Below are 24063 nucleotides of genomic sequence, written 5' to 3' on the forward strand. Positions count from 1 at the left end.
TTTTATTATAATGCAACGGTCATGATTTTGTTGATGTAATTCAACAAAATATCAAAATTAGAATTTGATTTATAAAATGAAATCTTTAATATTTTGATACGTCTAAAACTCAGTGTGAATTTTTGCCAGTCTTGCAAAAATGTGAAAAATTAGTTTAATTAAGCAGTGTCGATAACGAACGGTGCAGAGAAATGTCATAAACTAGTGTTATGGAGAGAAAATCGTCTCTGGCTGGTGGGAAGACGAAACAAGCCAACGGCATTCTGAGGAAACCGCTTCCTCTCAACAACAATAACTTGGCCAAGAACCTCAATGAGGGGGCGGAGAAGAAGCGGAAGCTGAGAGAGGCGAAGGCTGCAACAGGCCCGGGTAAAGGTGTTCCACCTGTTCTTCCACAAGGATGCACCCCGCTGATGTACGCGTGCCAACAGGCGGACCACAAACAAGTTGCCGAACTCATCAAAAATGAGGTAAATTGTCTCTTAACTCAAAGATGAGCCTACCGCTCATCTTTAGGCTTTTCGATGAGAAAAATCATCTTCTTGCTGCTGCACGCTGTTAACATTGTTGCTGTTGACAGATGAACCACAAACAAGTTGTCGAACTCTTCTTTATAATTATGTCTCGTTTTGAATACATAAAAAGTATTTCTGCCTATTTCAGACGTTCGCGAAAATTTACACGACGCGACGCGATAAAATTGCGTTGGGAAATCTCAAATAATATTATGAAGTCTACCACTCAGCTTTCGGCTTTGTGATTTGATATCTCTTATTAAATATGTTGCTTACAAAAATACACAAGTAAAACAAGACGCTAACGCAGTAATAGGTCCGCAGGGGCCATATTTTGGACTTATTCGTCTTTAGAATCGTATGCGACTTCCGTAATTTGACGAGTGACAGCATACTTGAACCATCCATACGAATGAAGTCAATTTAAAACGAGTTGACTTTATCTCGAGTGCACCAAAGCATTCGACTTTGACTAGAAACATGATTTTAAAATTATGTCCCTATTAGTCAATGTCAAAATACGTATTTGAGAGTTATAATCATATAATATGCTTTTAAAATCCATTAAATGAATATGAAATATTTTGCATAACATGTAGATGTGTTTAATTACAAAAAATATTTTTAAATGTTGCAGTGTCTGAAAAACTCTTTATATTGTTTTTAATAATATTATATTTCATGCACAAAACATCCAAATGAATAAATTTGACTAGAAACAAGACACCAAAAAAAGTTTAAATGTGGCAGGGGAGTCATAGATAAATGCGTATTTGTTAGTGTTGCCACTTTTTCATTCGTCTTTGTAATTAAATAGTGAAAGATTTTTCAAGAATAGTTATAACAAAGCAATAGACACGATAAAATGTCACTTCTTTCTAGCATAAGGCAGTAGGTACCCTTCGTCTTTCTAGGTTATATAACTCAAAATATAAATAAAATAAATTTAGTAATATTCTTTTGAAATTACACAAAATTATTGTAATGCAATCCGCCTAAGATGAATTGAATACCTTCTTGTTCACTATAGTTTAAATTCAGAGAGATAGAAAATAAAAAGCACTAGTTAAATATTTTAAAAAATCCATTAGTCTCATTAACTGCAGATTTTAGTTTTTTCTCTCTCTCTTTTACCACAAAATTCAGAATTGACACCAACACCACAAAACCATACGCCACCACGTTACACTATGTTACTCGTGCACTCTTTTCATTTTGTTGTCAAAAAATATTCATACTAAATTCTACAGAATAAGGCAGTGGAAGATAATTATCAAGTATATTTTCCGAAACGTCGGCAAAGATTGCGAATGACACACAGTACAATAACTCAGAAAAACTACATTAGCAATTATTATTATAAAAACGATATTAATAAATTATGTAACATATTTAAATATATTTATATTGCACATAATTGTATAAATATGAGTTTCTAATTAATTTATGATTACTAAGCCTTTGTGGGCTTTTAAATTCAATGACGCCATGTACAATTGTTCAGATATTTCGTACATTATTGACGTCATCATCTGCCTTGTCCTCCTCGCTGCTGAGGGTCGTAACCATCCTTCCTTTTTTGTCATCAACGCGTTTAAAAAAAAAAAAATTAAATTGGAGTTGCATTTTTTTTTTTACCTTGTTATAAAAGGTTAATATTTCAACAAGTGGATTTTTCTGTATTTATTTAATCTTTAAATTAAGCTAAAAAATGTTGGGAACAGAAAGGATTTTCTAATGTGGACCAATCAAGAACTTCTCAGCATTTGCTCATGTGGAGAGAAAATCACTTAAAACTCTTCAGGAGAAGCCGGCCTACTACTGTCAACAGGACTTCCGTTTCACTAGAAGAGTGTTCGGCATTTTGCGCCCATCAACGCGTTATGGATTGTTGTCCACCTCTCCTGACACACCGCGATTTGCATCGCTCCAATCACTGATGTTCCTGTGACGGCCTTGATTTGGTCAGTCCCTCTAGTAAGGGATCTTCCTCACTCTCTTTTGCTTTCAACTCCTCTCACAGCCATTTTTAAATATTGATCTCGTCTCGTCAGGCTAACAGTCATAAAAACTGGAGGACACGCTTTAAACAGATAAAGGATAGCGAGTTATCAACGTTCAGTTCTTTTAAGATGGATTTTTTTTCCTTCTCGCAGTTCAGAGGATTCGATACCTACGTCTCGATACCTAAATAAATAAAAAACGGAAACCAGCCAATAAATAAGCTATAAGCCTTGTTAACGACTAGACTTTCATATTCCGTTCTCAAAAATATTTTCCCTCTCTATTGCAACAAATGTAAATCTTCATTATTTTACGAAGTCGTTGGTTAGGTTCACATTAAAAGTCCAGGCTTTTGTTTGCAGCCCGCGTCGGTCCTGAAGCGCGACCGCACGCTGAAGTCGGCGCTGCACTACTGCTTCGACAACCCGACGGCCGTGACAGCCGACCGCGTGCTCATGGCGGCCCCCGCGCTGCTCGAGGCGCGCGACCAGGACGGCTTCACACCGCTGCACCTCGCTGTCATCCAGGGCAACATGGCGCTCGTCACCTTCCTGCTGGCCAACAACGCGGACGTCATGGCCCTGGACAACGAGAAGCACTCCGTGGTGCACTGGGCCACAGGTCAGACACTTCCTTTATTTCATTATTTTTATAATGGTAAAAAATAACAGTAAAAAATTACCAGCAACATTCGCATAGACACATGTAAAAAAAAAAAAAAAAAAATTGCAGACACATGCAAATCAAAATACCCAAATATTTTAATACACATGAAAAAAGGCACATTCTTAATACCAGGAATAAAAATAAATAAAATAGTCCATTGGCGAAACAATCGTTTATACAAAGAGGGTCCATAGGCATGGCAGTAAAAAAATATAATAAGCTTCCCAAAGAAATTAAGAAAATAAATTGAATTAAAAAATTTGTAGGAGTGAAAAATGTTTTCATAGTATAAATGAATATTCGGAAGCTGCAATTGAAAAAATTTAAACTTAAATAATATAAGCGAAAAACCACAAAACTAATATAATATTTTTACTGTTTGTGTTTTGTTAAACTTTTTACTTATTTATATTATTATAAAAAAAAATATAAAAAACATTATCATTGTATTTTGTATTTGTTTCTGGTCAGACTGTAAACATTTTCTAGTGGTAATAAGTTCACTAGTTAACCGTGTATGCCTTTGTTTTTTTTTTATTTATCACATTGCATTTATTATTGTATAATATATAACTGATATTCGAAATATAACTCTTTTGTAGTGGAATTATGGCGCACAACCTTCTAACACTGGCTTAACATATTTACGATGCCCAGATTTTCGGATGAGAATCCGCTTGAATCCGCGAAAATCAAGTCCGCCTTGTAGTTTAGTGGTAAGGGCGTTCGCCTGCCATGCTTAAGAACCACGTTTTCCCGGCAGAAAACATAAATATTGATTTTAAAGGTGGTTCTACAGCACAATATTTATTTTTTGCTGGATTGCCTCTTAAAACGTAATAAAAATGATCAAGATACGCTGCAAATTGGAGGACCAACACAGTGTTTTATGCGCTCACTGGGTGCGGGAAAGGAGTGGTGATGGTTATATTCATAATAAACCCATCATATAATTTACGAATATAAAATAAAATGCTAACCGTTGATGGCCGACTCGCTTTTTCCGTGACATCTACATATAAGATTTGATCGTGCGGGTAATCACTGAACACTAAATAAGTACCTACTTAGTGTAGTATAGATCCACCGCGAGTTGTCAGCGTTCATGTTGGCAACACTGGTTAGTACTTCAATTCAGAGATAATGTAGAACTATTACTAGTTCAGATCTGCCACTTAGTACTACGGCGCCGTAACAACCAATTGACGTTTAGGTATAATAACACATTCCTATTGGTCAAATTTTGTATTTGCGCTATTTCACGTTGGCGCTTATATCCGTCGAAAAAAAATTCCGCGGGAAATTCAAAACTTTCCCTAAAAGTTTTTACAGCTCATAGCTTGATCATGAGTAATAGTTAAAAATCAGAAGTATTCACTTTTTTTCCAAATTGTTACTTTTACCACGGATTTTTAATTATTACTACTGATCAAACTACAAGTTTATATTATGAAGGAATTAAAGCTTCTCTATCATTAATGATTCTGCATTTCGAAAATAATGAGTTTTGGGAATTGATTGCCAACCCATAAAATTTAATAAAAAATCTTAGTTTCCTTTTTTGTGATTTAAAAGTGAATTCACCACATTTAACAACAAACTTTTATAAAGCAAACTTGCCCTAACACTGATCATTAATGGTAAAGAGGCTTTGAAGACAGAGGAGATGAAAAAAAAGACACTTTATATGGAACATGATTTTTTTAATAATTTAGTTTACGTTGTTAACTTTGATTCAGTGTTAAGTTGGATAAAAAAACGCCAACATGGAACACATACTTAAACATGACAATTTTTATTTTAAGTTCTGGAAAGAAAAACATGCCAATTGAACGCTTCAATACATATATGGATATATTTAAGTTGATATAATACAGATTTATGCAACAAAAAAAGATAACATTGGAATACAATACTTTCTGAAGAGCTAAACTTATTTGAATTATATATATATATATACTTATATAACATGTTTATAGTTTTAATGTATATATTTTAGTCTTTATTCAGAATAAAACATTACATTTAAATTAAATTTGATACAACTTTAAAACGCATAAAAGAAAAATAATGTGTCGTGGTTCAGATTAGGGCTTCCAACCCTGCAGCTGATTTTCAATCTAGGTTTTTTGCAGAATGAAAAAAATTCAATCCAGTGAAATCCTCGTATTAGCGGGATCCTGCATGTTTTAATGCATAGCTTAAAGTTCCATTTACAGGAGTACAATATAAAAGATATGAAAATATTGTCTAATAAACAGCATCAACCACAAAAGACAATATTCTGGGACAATACAATAATTCCACTTGGATCCTGGGAAAGAACAGTGTTGTATTGTTCACTTGTAAACGGTTGTTATATTTTGTATTTAGTGTATTGTATTATCGAGACATAATTGCAAAAATATTGTAACCAACAAAAACAATATTTTTAAGGAGAACACTAGACTTATTCCTATCAATGAACAAGGAATACACTTTGAGAATCAATCTCTGGACTATTTATTTTATTGATACCATAATAATATCTTGTTAAAAGATATATGACTGTTGACAGATGTGGATAAAAATCTATATCAACCAATACCGTGGGATCTTGCTCCAAGTGGAATCAGAAAATCAATAGGGATCCTAGTATAACGGAATGTGCACATACTCCCAGTTCAGAATACATCAACTTTATAATAATACAAAAAATTTCAAAATAATTAGCCCCTTTTCACATCAAAATTTCTTTCTGGAAGTTATGATTACAGAAAAATTTAAAAATGCTAGAATAGCTCTTATCTCAGAATATAATTGCAACAGCTTAATGCTACTTATTAAAATAATATCTACTTATTGCACATTAAAAGCAAAAATGTCATATTTTGTGTACTGAACAAATAAAGTGAAGTCCATATTTAAAAGAAATACTGTATGTTAGCTAAAAAAAGACATAACATATTTAATTTGCAATAATTATGTGAACAATAAAGGTCCATATTTAAAAGAAATACTGTATTTTAGCTATACAAATACATAACATATTCATTTTGCAACAATAAATAAATAAATAGGTCAATAAGAATTGTTTATTTAAAAATATGTGATAAAAACCATCTGTATTTATATGCAAGAGTAAATAAATAACAGTTACTTAAATACAAATTAATGATTTTAAAATACAAATTAATGATTAATATTTTTTGCTTTTTACAACAGCCAATTTTTGTAAAACATTTAGATTCGAATCAAGTAAAATTACTTCTAAAATTACTTACATTCTAAATAGAATCATATTTTCCTGACAATATTTTATTTATTTCCTGTGTCTAATTGAATAGTTGTAATTTAAAAATCAGCTTTACAAATTTTACTTTTATTACATTTATAACCACTCAAAATTTAAATTTTCCTCTATTATATACTGCAAGTTTTTATGGATATTTGATTGAATAAGATTATTTGGATTATTTAAATACCCATTAATAATTTCAATCCACCTTGTAAATAAATTCAGAAGGCTATTATATGCTAATTTTAAATAATAACCAGTTCTCTCTCTCAACAATACATATTTGTGATGAATTGAAGCTTCTGACTGAGTAAGGGATTGTTTGCAGGCCTCACAAATATTGTCACTTAACAATCTACGACAAATCCAACCAGCAGAATATCCATGGGCTCCAACTTTACTTCTCTCCTGTTGAGAGCGTAAAATAGATACATCATGCACAGTAATGCTATTGCATTCTGCTATTAACAAACTAGATAATGACATCCTAGATTCATTATTGAGCTCAGGTTCTGAAAGTAATGTGGGACCATCACGAGAGAAACTTAAAAACTCTTTCAGGTTTAGTATCATGCGCCCTCTATCGTCTTCACAGTTAAGTGTCGGAGAGTGTGACGACAAAAAATTACTAATAAGTGCAGACTTAAAAGTGTTGACAAAGTCTCTGCATGTTGGATTCACATTCTTTCCATTGTACATTCTTATTGTACCAAAAAAGTTTTCCAATGGATCTTGGTTGAGACGTCGCAGAACTAGTTTTTTATTACCAGCCTGATGCAAGTCTGCCCAGAGCCCTTGAACACCTTTGATGGTCAAAATATAGTTTTTTAGAGATGGTACAATCGTCTCTCTTCCTGAATTCAAATTTCATTTTCTTCAATTTGTTAATAGCATCAATCCAAAATGCATGGTGTGTAGACTGCGGTGTAGTAATGTATCTCATTTTACCCTTGGAAAAGTTGGTAGCACCATTTGTACTGTCGGAGAGTTTGTCGAAGAATAAGACGACATCACTGGTGGCTAACAAACTTAATTTTTTGGGTGATGACTCTGAAATAGAAAAAAACAAGTATTTATTAAAGACTAAATATTTTTAATTCATATTTTGATCTCATCCGGCACATTTAGATACATACCAAATTCTGCAGCAAAACGAAGAGCAGCAACCGTCCTTTCATTCAACACTCAGTTGCTTACTTTCATTTTTCGGATTTTATCAGGTATAATGTGTGCATCGTGTATTGATTTCAATAACCTCACATCTCCAATCCTTGCGTCCCGTTCATACACAAAAATTAAATCATTACAACTTGAAATTTTAGCCTCAGTTGATGTATTTTTATTGAGAAAATTATTTTTTAACCCCTTTATCAAATGGGGGAGGTCATAAATTATAAAAACCCTATGACTACATATTTCAAAAAATGTTTCATCTGCAAACAAATTTCAATAAAACATTAAACATAATATAAAACTGAAGTAGTATTATTTAAAATATTTGTAAAGAAAATCTGAATGTAATTTTGCATTTATAAACTAAGGAAATAAAAATAATTCTATCTACCGTTTTAGAAATTAATTTGTAGAATTAATTTTAAATAAAAAACACTTTGTATTTATACACCACATACGAGTTTAATATTAGTTAGTACACAAGTCTTGGGTATTCAGAATTCATCACCCATCATTAGGTGTAAATACAAACCTTTGCAAGTTTATGTTAACATTTGATGATGGGTAATTTTGAATACCAGAACCTTGTTTTCTAACTAATATTAATTTCATGATTGACGTATAAATGCAAAGTTTTTTATTAATAAAATATTAAAAATAATTATTACCATAATCTTTCCCATTAATCAAATACATTCTTCGTGTTTCTTCTCTTAAATATTTAAGTGCTCCAACATTCGTTGCACCTTGGTCACATATACTGGCCTTAATAATAAAACCAGTGTCTGAAACAGCAGCGTACACTTCCCGAATACATTTAACTGAATGGCAGGAGTTGTCCCTTCACAGAAATAGTAAGCAATATCATAAAAAATCTCCCTTATCATAAAAACCAGGGCATGGTCCGCAAATCTGAAATAAGAAAAAAATATATATTCTCAAAATTATGACATTACAAATGGAACTAAATAATTTGTTTGCAATACTAATTTTTTTTTAAAAAACAAACCTGGCTTTTTCTCAATTCCAAAATCGAGAAGCTTTTGGAGTCCTTCATTTTTCACACCAAAAGATAGTTATGGTGACAGCGAAATTATTAAATAGTAATTAATATTTTTTTTAAATGCTCTTGTGTTTGCATTTATTCCTGTTCGGAAACTCAATCCTCCAAGAAGTCTATATAAGGTTCGTCTTGAAGGCGATGCAAAATTTTTCTGCACGAGTATGTAACCCTTGGGAGAGTTTTTCAACAAAGCAAGGGACAAAATTAGCGCAGTTTTGTGGTATATTAAATTTTTATTTTTGCTTCCTGGGCTATATGTTCTTCAGTAAATAAAGCCGGTGCTGCTTCAGGAAGTAGCCTACAGTTTCCCTCAATGAACTTTGCCTGAAAATGTCTGACATACGCGAAATGCATAGCGAATTCTACTATGTGATGTGTCTAATTTTGGCAAAGCGATATAGTTTGACGATGTCCCCGGATACATGGCAAGAAAGCATACAACACTTTTTTGACATTGTTATAATTATCACAGGCGAGAAAAATAGAAGAGAAAAGGTGAGAAGACACACGCACGCCGTAGATTTAAGGTTAACACACGTTTTAAATTTAAACAATTTTTCACACGCGCTTTTTGCTTTTAATAGAAGAGAAAAGGTGAGAAGACTGACACAAACCGAAAAAATAACGAAAACGGGACACGCACGCCGTAGATTTAAGATTAACACAGGTTTTAAATTTAAACCGTTTTTCACACATGCGCCATTTGCTTTTTCTAACTGTGTGACGTCATGATGCGACATCAGCGCTCGTACGTAGCAAGTGCGTAGCGCTTACTCGAAATAGCGATGCGATACTACCAATTCCATTACTACCAACACAAGGGGGGTAAAACTCCATGACTACCAACACAAGGGGGGTAAAACACTTCGCAATAGGGACTGTCACCCCAGTGCTTCAATTGTCATTTGGTTACCGCGCTTTCCATTATGGCGGTTTTATTGCGTTGATAATTGAGCTTTCCGCAATGTCTGCGCTTTGACTTTACGACCTACAATGGCCCGATGGCAATTTAATTGAGGTTGAGAGCGAAATTGTACGATATAATTTATCTAACTTGATATTGTATTTATTAATAGGACAATATAAATATGGGATTTGTAAGCTCGTTTTTTAAACAAAATCATATTTACAATAAAAAAATAATACATTACGTTCAATTGAATTCCATAAACTCGTAATTTGTCAGTAGATGCTTATATATTTTCATTTTTTAGTACAATTTTTTTACCAACTCTTCTTTTGACCATTCTGTTTTTTGGTTGGCTGGAAGATTTTGCTTTTAGCAATCCAAAGTACTTATTCTTTGAACTTGAAGATTTAAATAAATGTACAATAGATAATCAAATCTTATGGTTACATTGTATTTATCTTAACGAGTAAGAGTGGTTTTAAAAAAACATGTTTGATAATAGACTATCAAACAAAGCCAACTTTTTTTTTCATGTACCGTATTGTCATCGCTTTGATTTTCTAAAGTTTTTGAGTTTAAAATTACACCACCCGTGACGTCATGAGTTGTCGGTGAGTTGAGCTGACAGTTAAAAAGAGAACCCCGTACGTATGAAAACACGCTAAACATGGCTTCCCAGAAACTGGAAATCTATCACCATACATAATTGATTGGTTTTTCTAAACAGTTATTGACCAGAGCCTATGACGTGTTAAAGTCTGCGTAGCATATGATGTTAACGATCTTATTTCTCTTAGTCCTAGATTTACCACTTCCTCCATTCTTGAAAGCGTTTTTATGTATTTATTTTATTTGTGCAAGAAAAGTTTTTTGGCGTATATATAATATTGTTGTGATATATTTAGTTATAAGGATGTTAAACTTGCTTTGTTTCTTTGTTGTTCTGAATATGTGCTTTTTAAAAAAAAGTCCCGAATGAGGAACTTCAGCCCTACGGGAAATTGGATACAAAAAATAAAATAAAACATATTTGAATAAAAACGCACTTCTTTGAACAACGTCGCTGGTTCATATGATCCAACCAATGATATGAGAGCTATGAAGGATATCCGGTTTGATTACCGTAAACGAACCAATTGGAATAACTGACAGAGAAGAACCTCTGACGTCACACGCGGAGTTATTTCAGAAATACAAAACTCATAACAAAAATAATAAAAAATCATTGCGCTGATAATACGATATGTAAAAATAAAAATATTTTTTTTTGGCTTAGTTTAATAGTCTATGAACAAATAAAAAAACTTTAAAAAAGACACTGAACTTCCCAATTAAGTTAGAGCAACTGCTGGGAATGTAATTCATATGTATTTTACTTTGTATTTTATGATTTATAATTCTTTTTTTCAAGTAGTTCGTTTTTATCATAAGTATTTTTTTTTTCATACATTTTAAAGAAACTTCGCAGTAAAATGTAGAAGTTCAGTGATTAAAAAAAATCAATTATTTGTCAATAGACATTAAACTAAGGGAAGTATTTTTTTTTAAAATTTCAATGTATCGTATTATCGCTATGATTTTTTAAAGTTTTGTATTTCTGAAATGACTCCGCGAGTGACATCTCAAGCTCTCTTCCGCTTCTTCTCGGTCAGTTCTGCCGATTGGTCCATTGACAGCAAGTAAACCGGAAACCTTCCACAACTCTCTTATCATTGATTGATTCATATGAACTAGTGACGTCGTTCGTTTTTATTTAAATATTTTTTTCTACATTTTTAAGAAACTTAGCCTTAAAATTTAATGCTCTATTTTTTACCACGCGTAAGAAAACATTTTTTGTATACAATTTCCCATCGCAATAAACTTCCTCATTGATTCTGACAGAGACAAATAAATTATTCTTAAAGTACTAAGCTGGGACATGATACTTCAATATGAACATTTACTAACTACGGATCAAGTATTTTACATAATTATTGTAGTATGCGCGGTCCGTTCATAGAACGCATGGAAGCATTGGTGCCCCTAAATTTAGACAAATAATGTTTATTAAATAGCATGTTAAATAAATCAATTATCAGGCATAATATCTAACATTTAGATTATTATAAACAAATAATGTAATAATAATTTATTAATAATCGCGATAAATTGCGGAGGAATTTTAATATTGCCTTATAACAATGTTAAAAAGCAACATAACCTTCCGGCACATTCAGTTACCAGCGCTGTCATGCGCGTAATGATTGCCTGATCGGCGTGTACTTGCTACCGGCTGGCTGGGTATCGATTTAAAGAACGATCGCGATGAAAGCAAATTTAAAATTCCGTTCCAGCGCCGTACTGAACGCGCAATCCGGGCGCAGGCGCAGGCTAAAATTCTCACTAGGCAACGGAAGCAGTCGAAACATACCAATACATTATTTTCCTAGTTGTTTAGATGCGATGCGAACAAACAGCAAAGCACAGATGCGATTTTAGTATTTTGGCACTGAACATCCTGATATAATTATTATTTTGTGGTCGAGTATGAATACAAAATAAAATGTAGAATTAAATTCAAACATTACATCAATATAATGTCAATTTGTTTTAAAAAAAGTTTATAATCTACTACATATGTTAATTTTTCGGGTTCAAATTTTCAATTCCTTTTCGTTGAAAAGTCAAGTTTTTTAATAAGATAATATTTGTTTTGGATTCACTGCATTTTAGTCAAATAAAATATAACGCCACAAAATACTTCGCAGTTATTTATTATAGATATACTATAGTGAAGTTGGTTGATTTGTCATTACATTTTATTACTTGATATGTAAAATTATTGTTACTATTTCTAATCATATGCATATAATATTTAGTTTGTTTTTAATTTCTTAAAGGCAGTGTATATTATTATGAACCAATTACTTATGTATTAATTGCTTCCCTAATCAAAAACCCCACCGCACGCCCCTGCCTTGTAGGTACATTTGCGTCCCATTGAAAGTGGCAATCCTTCGTTAATCCTGAATTTTCGTATCCTATGGGAAATATGTTTCTAATCATTTTTAAATCTACATTTTTGTCAGCGCGAATAGGAGTTAGATAAGGGTGTATTTTATCGTAAGAATTGTTTAACCTTTATCGAGAATATATCATGAGAAAAGCACTTGTAAACTGGAACGGTGGGGTAAAAATAGGTGGATTTAAAAAAATATAATCTGAGATATGCCGACGACACAACACTGATTGCTACAACAGAAATTGAAATGGCCGAATTGCTATCAAGAGTTGAGGAAGAGAGCATGAAAATGGATCTGGTAAACAAAGGAAAAACCAAAATTATTATTGTAGATCTTCAAATCACCAGGACAAATACTTTAAGCGACCTCGAGGTTGTCCATTAATTAAATTACCTCGGTTCTTGGATATCGGATAATGGTAATTGCGAGCCTGAAATAAAAAGAACAGCTGGTATGACAAAAAGTGCAGTGGCAAATTTAGAAAATATATGGATGGACAGAGGCATATTTCGTCAAAAATGGGATTGGTCAGAACTTTAGTCATTTAATTATTTTTTTTCTAGTTCTGCAGGCGTATGCTAAGAATATCCTAGACAGCCAGACGTACCAACGCCTCCATTCTTCAGGAACTGAAGCTGACTGACAGACATTCGAACATATGCCCCTATAATAATACCCCGATCTCTATAACAGATTATAGGCAAATTCACGACTAAGGTGTCATTATTGATAGGAAACTAATGTTTAATATTCATATTAAATCAGTCCTGAAAAAAACATATAAACTTATTATGCGAGTATGGAAACCATTTAAACACGTAGACATATGAAAAACTCTACAAAACATTTGTTCGTTCCCAGCTAGAATGTTGTACTCCTATTTGGCCATCTTACTAAAATGTAAGTATTAATAGACTAGAAAGGGTCTAACAATTTTTTTTTAAGCAGGTCGACTACCGGTTAAACATTAACTTTTCTAATCATGCTGAAAGTATGCAGTACCATGGAATAAACTCTCTTAAAAATCGAAGAATAATGTTAGACCAGTTATTTTTATTCAAATTAATAAATAATAAAATTGATTCTCCTAACCTACTTGAAAGACTTCCATTCCATGTGGCATCTAGTCCGACAAGACAAAATTATTTGTTTTACACTGAAAACGCGTCAACAAACTATTTTAAACAATCTACAATACCTAGAATATGCGACCAATATAACAATATATTTACCGAGGCTGATATTTTTTGTGTCAATGTATGTAAATTTAGGTCAAAAATTATAGAAATTTTGAGAGAAGCAGATATTTAACTTTATTATTATTATTATATACATATTTTCATTTCGTTTCTTATACATTTATTATATTGAACATAATTTAAATTATTGTATTAAGTGTAAACAATTTTTTTGGTGTGTGCATGAGTTTCTTACACTAATATACAAAGAAATAGGCAATATATGTGTACATACTGTTTGTTTACCCAATAAAATAAATAAATAAATATGCCTAAGAAGAGTTCTCCGATATTTAGTCAGCTCGCAAGGAGAGAAGAATATTTATTACCCGGAGAAACTTAATGTAATCGGCAGCATAAAGGGAAGAAGAGAACGAGAGAGTTCTCCCATGCGCTGCGCTGGTCTGATCAGATATGAACTGCAACAGGCTCTTCCTTTGTGACAGCTATCAGAAATGAGGGGTGCCGAGACAAGTGGAATACCGCAGTTTAGAGAGTACGACGTGGTGGTCACGATACTGTCCCGAGTCACGAAGGACCAACTAGGAAGAGATACCTGGATGAAATATTTCATAGTCCCTGAATTGGCACCCGAAGCGTGAGACTGATCATGTTTCTGGTCATAAAGACACTCAGCTGTTGGTGTAACAGTGCAGAGCCCTATGCACCATTATGCGCGGAAAAGAAATGACGATAATATTTGACCCACTTTTTGAATAACGAAATCACTTGTATTTTTTTAATGATTAAATGCTTGGTCCCTTTATTAGGGCATGTAAACCGCCCTGCGGCCGAATCAATTATCGATTAAAATGAAAAGGGAAATGACTTTTATAATATAAACCACGTTTGTTTATCTACCATATTTTTGAAATGCGCACGGAGGTTCAAAGTTCAAAGCAAAATAATATGTATAGGATCAATTTATACTTATTTATAGGTTTAATACGTTCATTGTTAAATGTATGCCTAAAATATTGAAATCTCGGAATAAATCGAACATGTTTTATTATTACGAGTATATTGGCTCAGAAATCGGATAATAAAAAAATGCTAAATACGGCAAAACAGTTTTTCATTTTGATAAAACATGACAAACTCACATTATTTCTTTGATTATTGAGCGTAAAAAAGAAACAGAAAACGCTGTCTTAGGTGGTATAAATTTGACTACAACCATGCCAGTATGGAAGTTGACAACTTTGTAAATCAGTCAGAGACTGATGTTATCGAAAATGTAACGAATTTATTACATTATCAATGCTGTAATTCATATTTACCGCGGTTCAAGTACATATTTTTTAAAAATTAAATGTGCGGTACGTTTTTTACACCATTATGCTACAAAGAGTTAAAGGTCATCTACGCTGAATGCTGTCGAAATGCGATCTCTCGGGCGAACATGTACGATAGGTACGCAGATGTCGAGATCCGTACATTATATGCATCATTGACAAAATCACGAAAGTCGTTCTTCTTCTGTTGATTTGGACATGCAGAGTGAATGGATGGTGAAAGAACGGATAAAAATATTTAGGATGCTAATGTTTATGGATACAGAAAACAGGAAAGACAGAGAAATACGTGGCATGACTAAAACCACCCAATACGTGAAGAAGGACATGTCATGTAAATAATCATAAATATCTAGGATTAATAATTGATTCTAAATTTAGCTGGGGTGTTCATATTGATGGAATCTGCGACAGATTAAGGTACTGGCTTGAGGTCATTTATGAAATCAAAAGTATACTACTTTTCAAAACGTTAAGATACATATAAATGTACCTAGCTCATTAAATCGATTATTTATTACGGAGTGCGTGTCTGGGGTCTCACCTTCCAGTCTCATCTGGGTAAAATTTATGATATTCAGGTGATACTGTTAAGGGGGATTGTACAGGATAGCATAATCCGTGAGGCGGAGGTGTATATATATATATATATATATATATGAATATATATACACCTCCTCCGTCCTGCCGGTAAAACAACTTTGTGACTACAAATTGATTGTAGACCACATTGTTGATCCGGAATATAAAAAAAAGAGTTTCCCACACTCACAACACTAGATTAAAAACTAAGGGCTCCCTGATCGTTCCGCGAATTAAAAATTACTTCGGAGACCGAAAATTAACTTGCGTTATTCCAAGGTTGTTCAATAATCTCCTTAAATCATCATTAATATGAAAGAACTTCAAATGAGAAAAAAAAAACTGAAGAAATATCTTCTAAATGCTTTATAGTGCCTGTTAATAAATAAATTAATATAATATAAATGTATTAATGAAAGATAAACCTGTCATTAAAAAAAAAATGTGTTCCACCGAAAAGTCTTTAGTCTTATTGGGTAACAAATTGTTAGATGTATTTTAAATTATTAAATAAACGCTGCTCTGGAGCACTGAAACTGAAATGTCTGAATAATCGGCGCGCGTGCATGAGAGATGTCTAGGTAGAAGATGTATGATTGTATAGATGGTGGAGGAAGCGAGGTCTGTATGCAAATACATAATAATATGAAGTTCTGTCCTCTTGTCTACCTCTACTGGGGAACTGAGCGTTTGGGCATGAGTTAAGAGCCACCATTTTTGAGGGCTCAGGGCATGTCTATTTGATTAATTTGCCAATAGAAAAAGCCCATCCCTACAAAGGACACTCTGCCAGTCACCAGTCCGTTTTTTGTTTTTAGCCATGCATCTAATGATGGCATATTTTGATTTATATTAAAAAGTAAAAATATTCATAGTCTAATACCTTACAGTTCCTACTTTACATTAGGTAGGCAGACGGCAGTTAGTAGGCACCAAGTCACACAATAGGATACGCCTAACCTATTTCTAACCACTTCCTTATGACCCAGATTCATGCTGCGATAGTTTGTTCCAACCTAACCAAATATTTCAGTTACGCAGAAACACTAATGAATGAACTTGCTTCGCACTATTTACTATTATGTAATGGTAAACAAACGATATTACCACATTCTGCTTGCTACCGAGGAATAAAAAATCTTGACTCTATTCTTCATTTACCTGTTTTTTTTTAATATAATATTATTGTCGCCGTTATACGTTTTAAAAAGTCTACTCTGAGTTAAGTATTACATTCAAAGCGTAAAACTGTCTTTCAAGACGCAAACGTCATTAAGCTTTCCTAACCTGAACGTGGAAAAACCCGCGATTTCTTGATTGGTACCTGGAATACAAAAGCAGAAATATTATTAATACGGCTTTAAAAATAATAAAAAAATGACATGGTAATGTTTATAAAAGTCCAAATTGCATACATTGTTCATAAAATACTAGTGCGTGAGGATGCTGTATGACACCGCGCTGCTCTCACTATGATATGTTGAACAGAACTGATCTAATGTCGCACCACCCGTTAGCGTGGAGGTACAGCGGGGAGGGCGAAATCCGGATTTTTGACCAAATAGCAAAAAGCACGCGTGCAAACTGACCAACATATTAAAGTTGTTTTACAAACACTGTATATCGATGAATTGTAGTTTGCTGTTGGTACCGGTGAGAAGTTATGGTTAAAAAAATGGCTAAATATGTCAGAGCCAACTCTACCATATTAAACAAAAACATACTTCATTTTAATGCGGCCTCCGTGGCGTAGTGGTCAAGACGCTTGACTCATGCACGGAAGGTTCCGGGTTCGATTCCCGGTGAGAACACAAAAATTAAAATGTAATTTTTCTCAAGCCTGGTTATTCTGTAATGTAATTCACCACTGTAATTGGGCCTCCTGGCATGTTGTGGTGCAAAAAAATGAAATGAAATGAAAATGAAAAAAAAAAATTGAATTAATATAACATTGTAGAGATAACTTACATAACATGTATAATATATTAATAAATATTTGAAAAATAAAAACTTATTAAATGTAAACTAAAGTACAAAGCAAAAAATAAATCAAAATAATCAACTTGTAAGGAAAGTAAAAAAAAGTAGTAATGATAATTGAATGAATGCTTTCGTAAAATAGAAAAAATCTCTTATATTATGTCCTTATGGTGGTTTCAGCATTTCCATTATGCAAAAAAAAATAAAAAATACATTCATTAACAAAAAGGTATTTAAAAAATGTGCTACCTGGGTGACCTTTAGGTGTTGAAGGATTAAGGTTAACTTTAAAAAAATTGCTTATACAAAACAATTATACGTACTGTATTGGCATATGGGTGTGAGCTAACACTGACAGTAAAGATGGCTGAAATGCTGGACACTTTTGAACGAAAAGTACTCAGAAGAATCTGCGGACCAGTGAGAGAGAATAATCAGTGGCGCATTCGGTATAACGAAGAACTGTACAATATATACCAGGCCCCGAGCATCTCGGCACATATGAAGATGCTTAGATTACGAGGGCCGGACATGTACAGCGAATGCCTGACTCACGTGTCCCTAAAACAATAATGAGCGGACACCCAGGACGAAAGAGATTAGTGGGAAGACCCAGGCTGAGATGTGAGGATGAAGTGAGAAAGGATGCAGCGCAGTTTCTCCAGGTGGCAAATTGGAAGACGGCGGCTGAGGACCCACAGAGTCGGAGGCGAAAGTTGCAGGAGGCCAAAGCTCGATATGGGCTGTAGCGCCATCGGAGAGAGAGAGAGAGAAAAAGTAAATCCAAATAAATTGTTTTCTGCTATGTAACTTTCAATCAAATCTCAATAAGTCTCTAGATTAAACATATTGACAAAAGTTGTCAAATCTAAACGCGCATTTTTTAATAATTTTGTAAGTGTGACAGCTTTCTTTCTAAAAACAGCATTTTGTTTATGTTCAGGTATTTGTGCCATATGATATATTAAAAATTAAAAGGTTTATAATATTTTCTACCTTTTTTCAATTCTCTTGACTCGCGTTGTCCGTATTATAAACAAGCAAATTTAAGCAACTTTGCCTCATTCCCTCCAGATACATTAATATGCATCATAAAGGAAAAAGTGAGTGATGAAATTTGTTCAAAAGACATTAAGGAATGAAGAAATGCAGTGCTATAGGAAATTGGATACAAAAAATGTTTTCTTACGCGCGGTAAAAATCGGAGCATTTAACTGTACGGCGAAGTTTCTCTAAAATGTATTGAAGAATTTCTAAAAGTGGATTTAATAAAAACGAACTACTTTGAATGACGTCATGAGTTCTTGGGAATCAACCGATGAATCAGCAGAACTCACCGTGGAGAACTTGTGACGTCACAGGCGGAGTAATTTCAAAATTGCTAAACTTTAAAAAATCATAGCGCTGATAATGCGATACATTTACATATACACGAGTTTATATATATATATATATATATACATATATTTAATCCTAGTATGATAGTCGGCCTCGTGGTGTAGTGGTCAGCGCGTATGCCTACCATGTAAGAGGTCTCGGGTTCAATATTTATTTTTGAAAAAATGTGTTTTTACACTAGAATATTTCATAGTCCTTAGAAGCGTAAGACTGATCATCTTAGAAAAAAAATCCAGCTGCACTGTGATTGGTGTAACAATGCAGTGCATTATGCACCATTAGGTGCGAAAAGGGAATGATGATGATAATAGTCTTTTAATAAATGCTGGCCTCATGATATAATGGTTAGCGCTTTTGCATGATCGACATTAAATATTTATTTAAAAATCTGTTTCCACTAGAATATTTTTAAGAAGCGAAAGACTGGTCATCTTACCTTTATGTAAAAAAATATATTTCAAGACGCGCTGCGATTGCTGTACTAATGCAGTACCCTATGCATTATTGAGTGCGGAAAGGGAAAGATGATGATTTAACAAATGAACAAAACAGAAAAAAAACAATTAAAATTCCTCATTTTGTCGTGTATATAAAACGTCTAAAAATATTTTTTAATTTATATGATTCCAAGCTTTCAAAATCGAATATCAAGTAGACGAAAGGGAGCATTTTCGACACCTTCTTTCGTTAGTGTTTAATCAAAGGAATAAAGCTGCCAAAGCTGCTCGCGGTATTTGTGCAGTGTACGGTAAAGATGCTACAAATCGACGGTTTTATGTTTCAAAGACGATGTATTTTAAATAAGCAAAAAGTTATTGTGTTAGGAAAGTTCGATGTTTTTTAATAAAGCATTAATAATTAATCTTTGCACAATTTGAACTAAACAAATAATATTTTTATACGTTCCTCCTCAACCAATAGTAGTTCAATTGAATGATAATAAACGCCACTATGCGGCATTGAAAAAAATGTGATCAATAAATTATAAATCTTAAAATGATAAAATTAATATAAAAATTTCCGAGTTTAGGATTGTATGAAAACGTGTTAACTCAATAAATAAACAAAATTGTAAAAATCCCGTTAAAAGTCAAAATGTAAATGAAAAAAATACATTTTATAAATATTTTTTAAATAAATAAGTAACCACATAATTATAATCCAAACATTTGGAAAAAACAATATTTGACTTCTTAATATAACTATCAATGGGGGTCCTAAATGTATACCAATATTTTTATGTCGTTTTTTCGGATACCTATATAAAATAATACGCTAATTTCAATTTTTATTTTCAATGATATTTTTAATTTAAAGCACGCGACCGTAAATCAATGTCTTCTGAAGTAAAAAAAACATGTCTTCCAACCGAGGGCTACTGCTTTAAACTTTAATCAATATTTCCCAATCAAAGGCTGATTATTTCAAGCAATATCTTCCAACTGGGACTCATTTCAATAACCTTTTCATCTCTGGGTGATATTTAAAACGCTCTCGGGGCCGTAGAAAACACTTTTATCTCGCGTATTTACTTACAAAATACGCGAGATAAAAGTGTTTTCGACGTCCGCAAGATTGGTTCAGAATAGTACCGCTGGTATTACAATGGGAAGTAGACGTTTATCTTCACTTTTATCTACACAGTAAAATAAAGTTTTCTGTATGAAAAATTGAATACGTATAGAATATTTTTTTCTGTTCAGGCATGTTCAAACATGTTCAATTACAAGTTACCGACGAAATACTTAAAATTTAAGGACAGCTATTCATTTTTACAACATTGTTGATAACTTTTATTATTAATTTGTGTATTTTTTAAACCGTTATTTAGACAATTTTTTTTAAAAGCACTACCTCATGCGATTATTCTTGAATGCTAATACAAAGTTAATTGATGATCTTGAGTTAATATAATTCTTGATCTAATAAATACGAGTATTATACTATTGCAGTTTTCTTATTCTTTTTACAGTTAGATTAATTTGTTTATTGTATTTTTATATATATTTATTTTAACACTTTGTATCCCGGAGCCGTGTAAACACGTGATTATACAACCACGCGCTGTGTCCCGGTCCCGTGTTTTCACGTGGTTTACCAGCTGTCAAAAAAATGCATTTTATCGACATTTAGTGACTTTTATTAGTACTTTTTGCTGCTGGTAAACCACGTGAAAACACAGGACCGGGATACAAAGCACAATAAAAGGAGTGAGACCCTTTATGTTTATTTATTTATACTTTTACAATGTTTGTATTCTTTTTTTTACCCAGAATAATGTTTCCTCACTGAGGTGTCCTGTGCCGAGGGAAACATTATACAATAAGTAAAATATGCCTTAAATTAGTTATTTAATAAAGTGAATATAATAATCAAATAAAAACGTAATTAACCTAATTATCATTAATATAATAAGCAATATAAAATAAAAGAATCATAAAAAAACATAACCAATTGTGCGAACATTGCAATTTGGCTCTCCATAAAGGCCAATGTTGGCAAAACTATCATACAAAAATGACTTATTAAATTGTTTAAAATAAATATGAGAAGTTTCGATTAATTTTACTCGGTATTTTCACAATTATGACACTTTTAAGAAACCCTTCACAAAGCATGACATTTCACAAAAATGGGCCGGGCACAGGGTAAATTCTATTTGTATTCGGCCGGTACTCAAAGTGTTAATTTAATCATTTTTTTACAGTATACATAAGAGGTAAAACAGAGTATTAAAAAAATAAAGGACAACTACATAGCAATGAAATACATATTATTAGTAAAAATAGCAAACAAAAAAATCCCACAAAGGCATGGCCTGTTCGTGGGTATACATGAAAATGTCAATGAATTTTTGCTCTTATAATAAATGATAACGCTTAAATTTTTAGTACCAACTGTATTTTTTGGAATAACAGAAAATAACACAGGTAATAAAACAATTATATGACCTTTGACTATTACAAGAAAACGACGATTAATTTTAATTCTGACACAGTTTTAAAAAATCTAGAAAATGTGTTTTATTATAAAACGCTGCTGTTACAAAAACAGCCTTACTTAATTCACACTTTTTGTATATTTACCACAGCATAAATGTTATTCACTCACAAAGTTAAAACATTTAAACACGTGGTCGGTAATGTAAGCTGAAATTCGCATGTTAAATTAATAGCGAAACGTGTTCGTTCTGTAAAGAACAATGATTTTATTTAGATTAGCGCTCTGTTACTTATAAATGGTGATATATTTTATACTTTTTTGCTTTGTTTGCGTGAGACTTCTTACAAATTAATATGGCTGACCTTTTCATATCAATTTTGACATGAAACCGACCAAAATAATATGAATCACACATTCTGATTGCTGTTTACAAAAAGCTGTTTTATATTGTACAACATTAAACAAAGAATTAAATTAGTAACAAAACAGCGCAAATAAATAATGCCGAAATCATTGCGTCTAAACGTAACTAGTTCAATAATATTTCCAATGACTACGCAATACTATCAATATTTATATTAATTTCATTATTTAGTGATAAACATATATGTATATATTTTCATTTATGATCCTGTGAACTTACACTGTCATTTATTATTGAAAATAAAATACTATTGATACTTTAATCCACAAATTTTAAATATCCAGTGACCGGTTTCATCGATTTCACGACATCTTCGAGACTGGTATCTTTATTAAGGAATGTCGAAAGAAATCTCGAAAAAAAAAGAAATCTTGAAGATGTCGCGAAAGCGATGAAACCGGTCACTGGATATTCCAAGTTTGTGGATTAATGTATCACTCGTCTTTTATTTTCTACAATAAATTACAATGAACTTCCATCAAGAATTTTCCCTTACAAACTTAAATGTTTTATACTGTCATTTCATAAAGGTCTTGGGTATTGTTTCTGTTTTTGGCTTAGGTGAAGAATATAGTTTTATGTGTGAAATAGAACCAGAACCCTGGATGAGTGTTTTCGACTCGATGGCTGCTCTCAGGTAAAAATCCTGAATAAGGGAATCGAGTAGAGATAATTCCACCTTGTTGTGAAGTGGTTGGCGCGTTCGCCTGCTGTTCTCGAGCTGGACAAGAAATATTGATTTTAAAAGTTGTTTTAACTGCAATATTTCAATATTCCTGGATTGGCATCTGAATCGTAGGTCTGATTAACTTATCTTTGTTTAACAGATGATCAAAATACGAGGCATTTGGTTTATCAATGCAGTGCCCTATGAATCAATGGGTGCGGAAAGGGGGTGGTGATGATAATGTTACAATAGGCCAAGCAAATTCATCATCCTCATTCCCTTTCCGCACCTAATGGTGCATAGGGCACTGGATTGGTTCACCAATCGCAGAGTATCTTGATTATTTTTATTTCATGAAGGCAAGATGATCAATCTTACGCTTCAGGTACCAGTCCAGAGACTATGAAATATTCTTGTGTGATAACACCCTTTTAAATATATATTTTATATCAACCATGTCGGGAATCGAATTCGAGGCCTATTTCAATTTTCAATTTCAATTTCAATTTTATTTATTCATATATATGTTCATTATAAAATGGAATATCTTAATTCATACATATAGAAATAATTATAGTAAAAAGGTAAAATTAGGTATATTTAAAAATAAAACATAAGTAAACATAATATCCAGAGAATAGTATGTTAAAAAAGTAAGAGAATCTTGTAACGAAAAATTCCCTCAGAGACGTGAAAAATGTCAATATCCAAAGTAATATTGTTCAACATAGAGATAGCCCTTCCAATAGGCATAACCATTGACGAGTTGGTCCTGTATATTGGAATATGAAACAGTCTATGCAGACGCTGTCTAAGGTAATTATCCGGAACAGAAAAGCTAATGCCCCGTATAATTTCAGGGTTGCCAATAATACCGCGCAACAATCGAAAGAAGTGCGTTGTTAAAAACACATTCCTTCTGG

At 32.7% G+C, this 24063-nt stretch overlaps 1 protein-coding gene and 1 long non-coding RNA gene across 4 annotated transcripts in view; one reads left to right on the top strand and one right to left on the bottom strand.

Annotated features, from left to right (window-relative positions):
• The first annotated feature begins 209 nt into the window (after positions 1-209).
• LOC148282104 (uncharacterized) overlaps positions 210-24063 on the top strand; it is a 64360-nt gene continuing 40506 nt past the window's right edge. Inside the window, exons 1-2 of the mRNA XM_088225629.1 lie at positions 210-470; positions 2882-3140. Of these exons, the coding sequence (XP_088081755.1) occupies positions 210-470; positions 2882-3140 (520 nt within the window). The remainder of the gene's footprint in view (positions 471-2881; positions 3141-24063) is intronic.
• On the bottom strand, positions 7343-9517 carry LOC148282105 (uncharacterized). 3 transcript variants are annotated; one of them, XR_015822174.1, is made up of 4 exons: positions 8645-9517; positions 8304-8514; positions 7599-7895; positions 7343-7512 (listed from the first exon to the last, which is right to left on the bottom strand). It is a non-coding gene; the product is annotated as an uncharacterized LOC148282105 (long non-coding RNA). The 3 variants fall into 3 exon arrangements; XR_015822175.1 differs by having other exon boundaries at positions 7599-7732; positions 8304-8547; XR_015822173.1 differs by having other exon boundaries at positions 8304-8547.

This window comes from Micrasema longulum, unplaced genomic scaffold (assembly GCF_059751315.1).
Source record: "Micrasema longulum isolate JH-2025_06_02 unplaced genomic scaffold, ASM5975131v1 h1tg000376l, whole genome shotgun sequence".
Taxonomy (NCBI): domain Eukaryota; kingdom Metazoa; phylum Arthropoda; class Insecta; order Trichoptera; family Brachycentridae; genus Micrasema; species Micrasema longulum.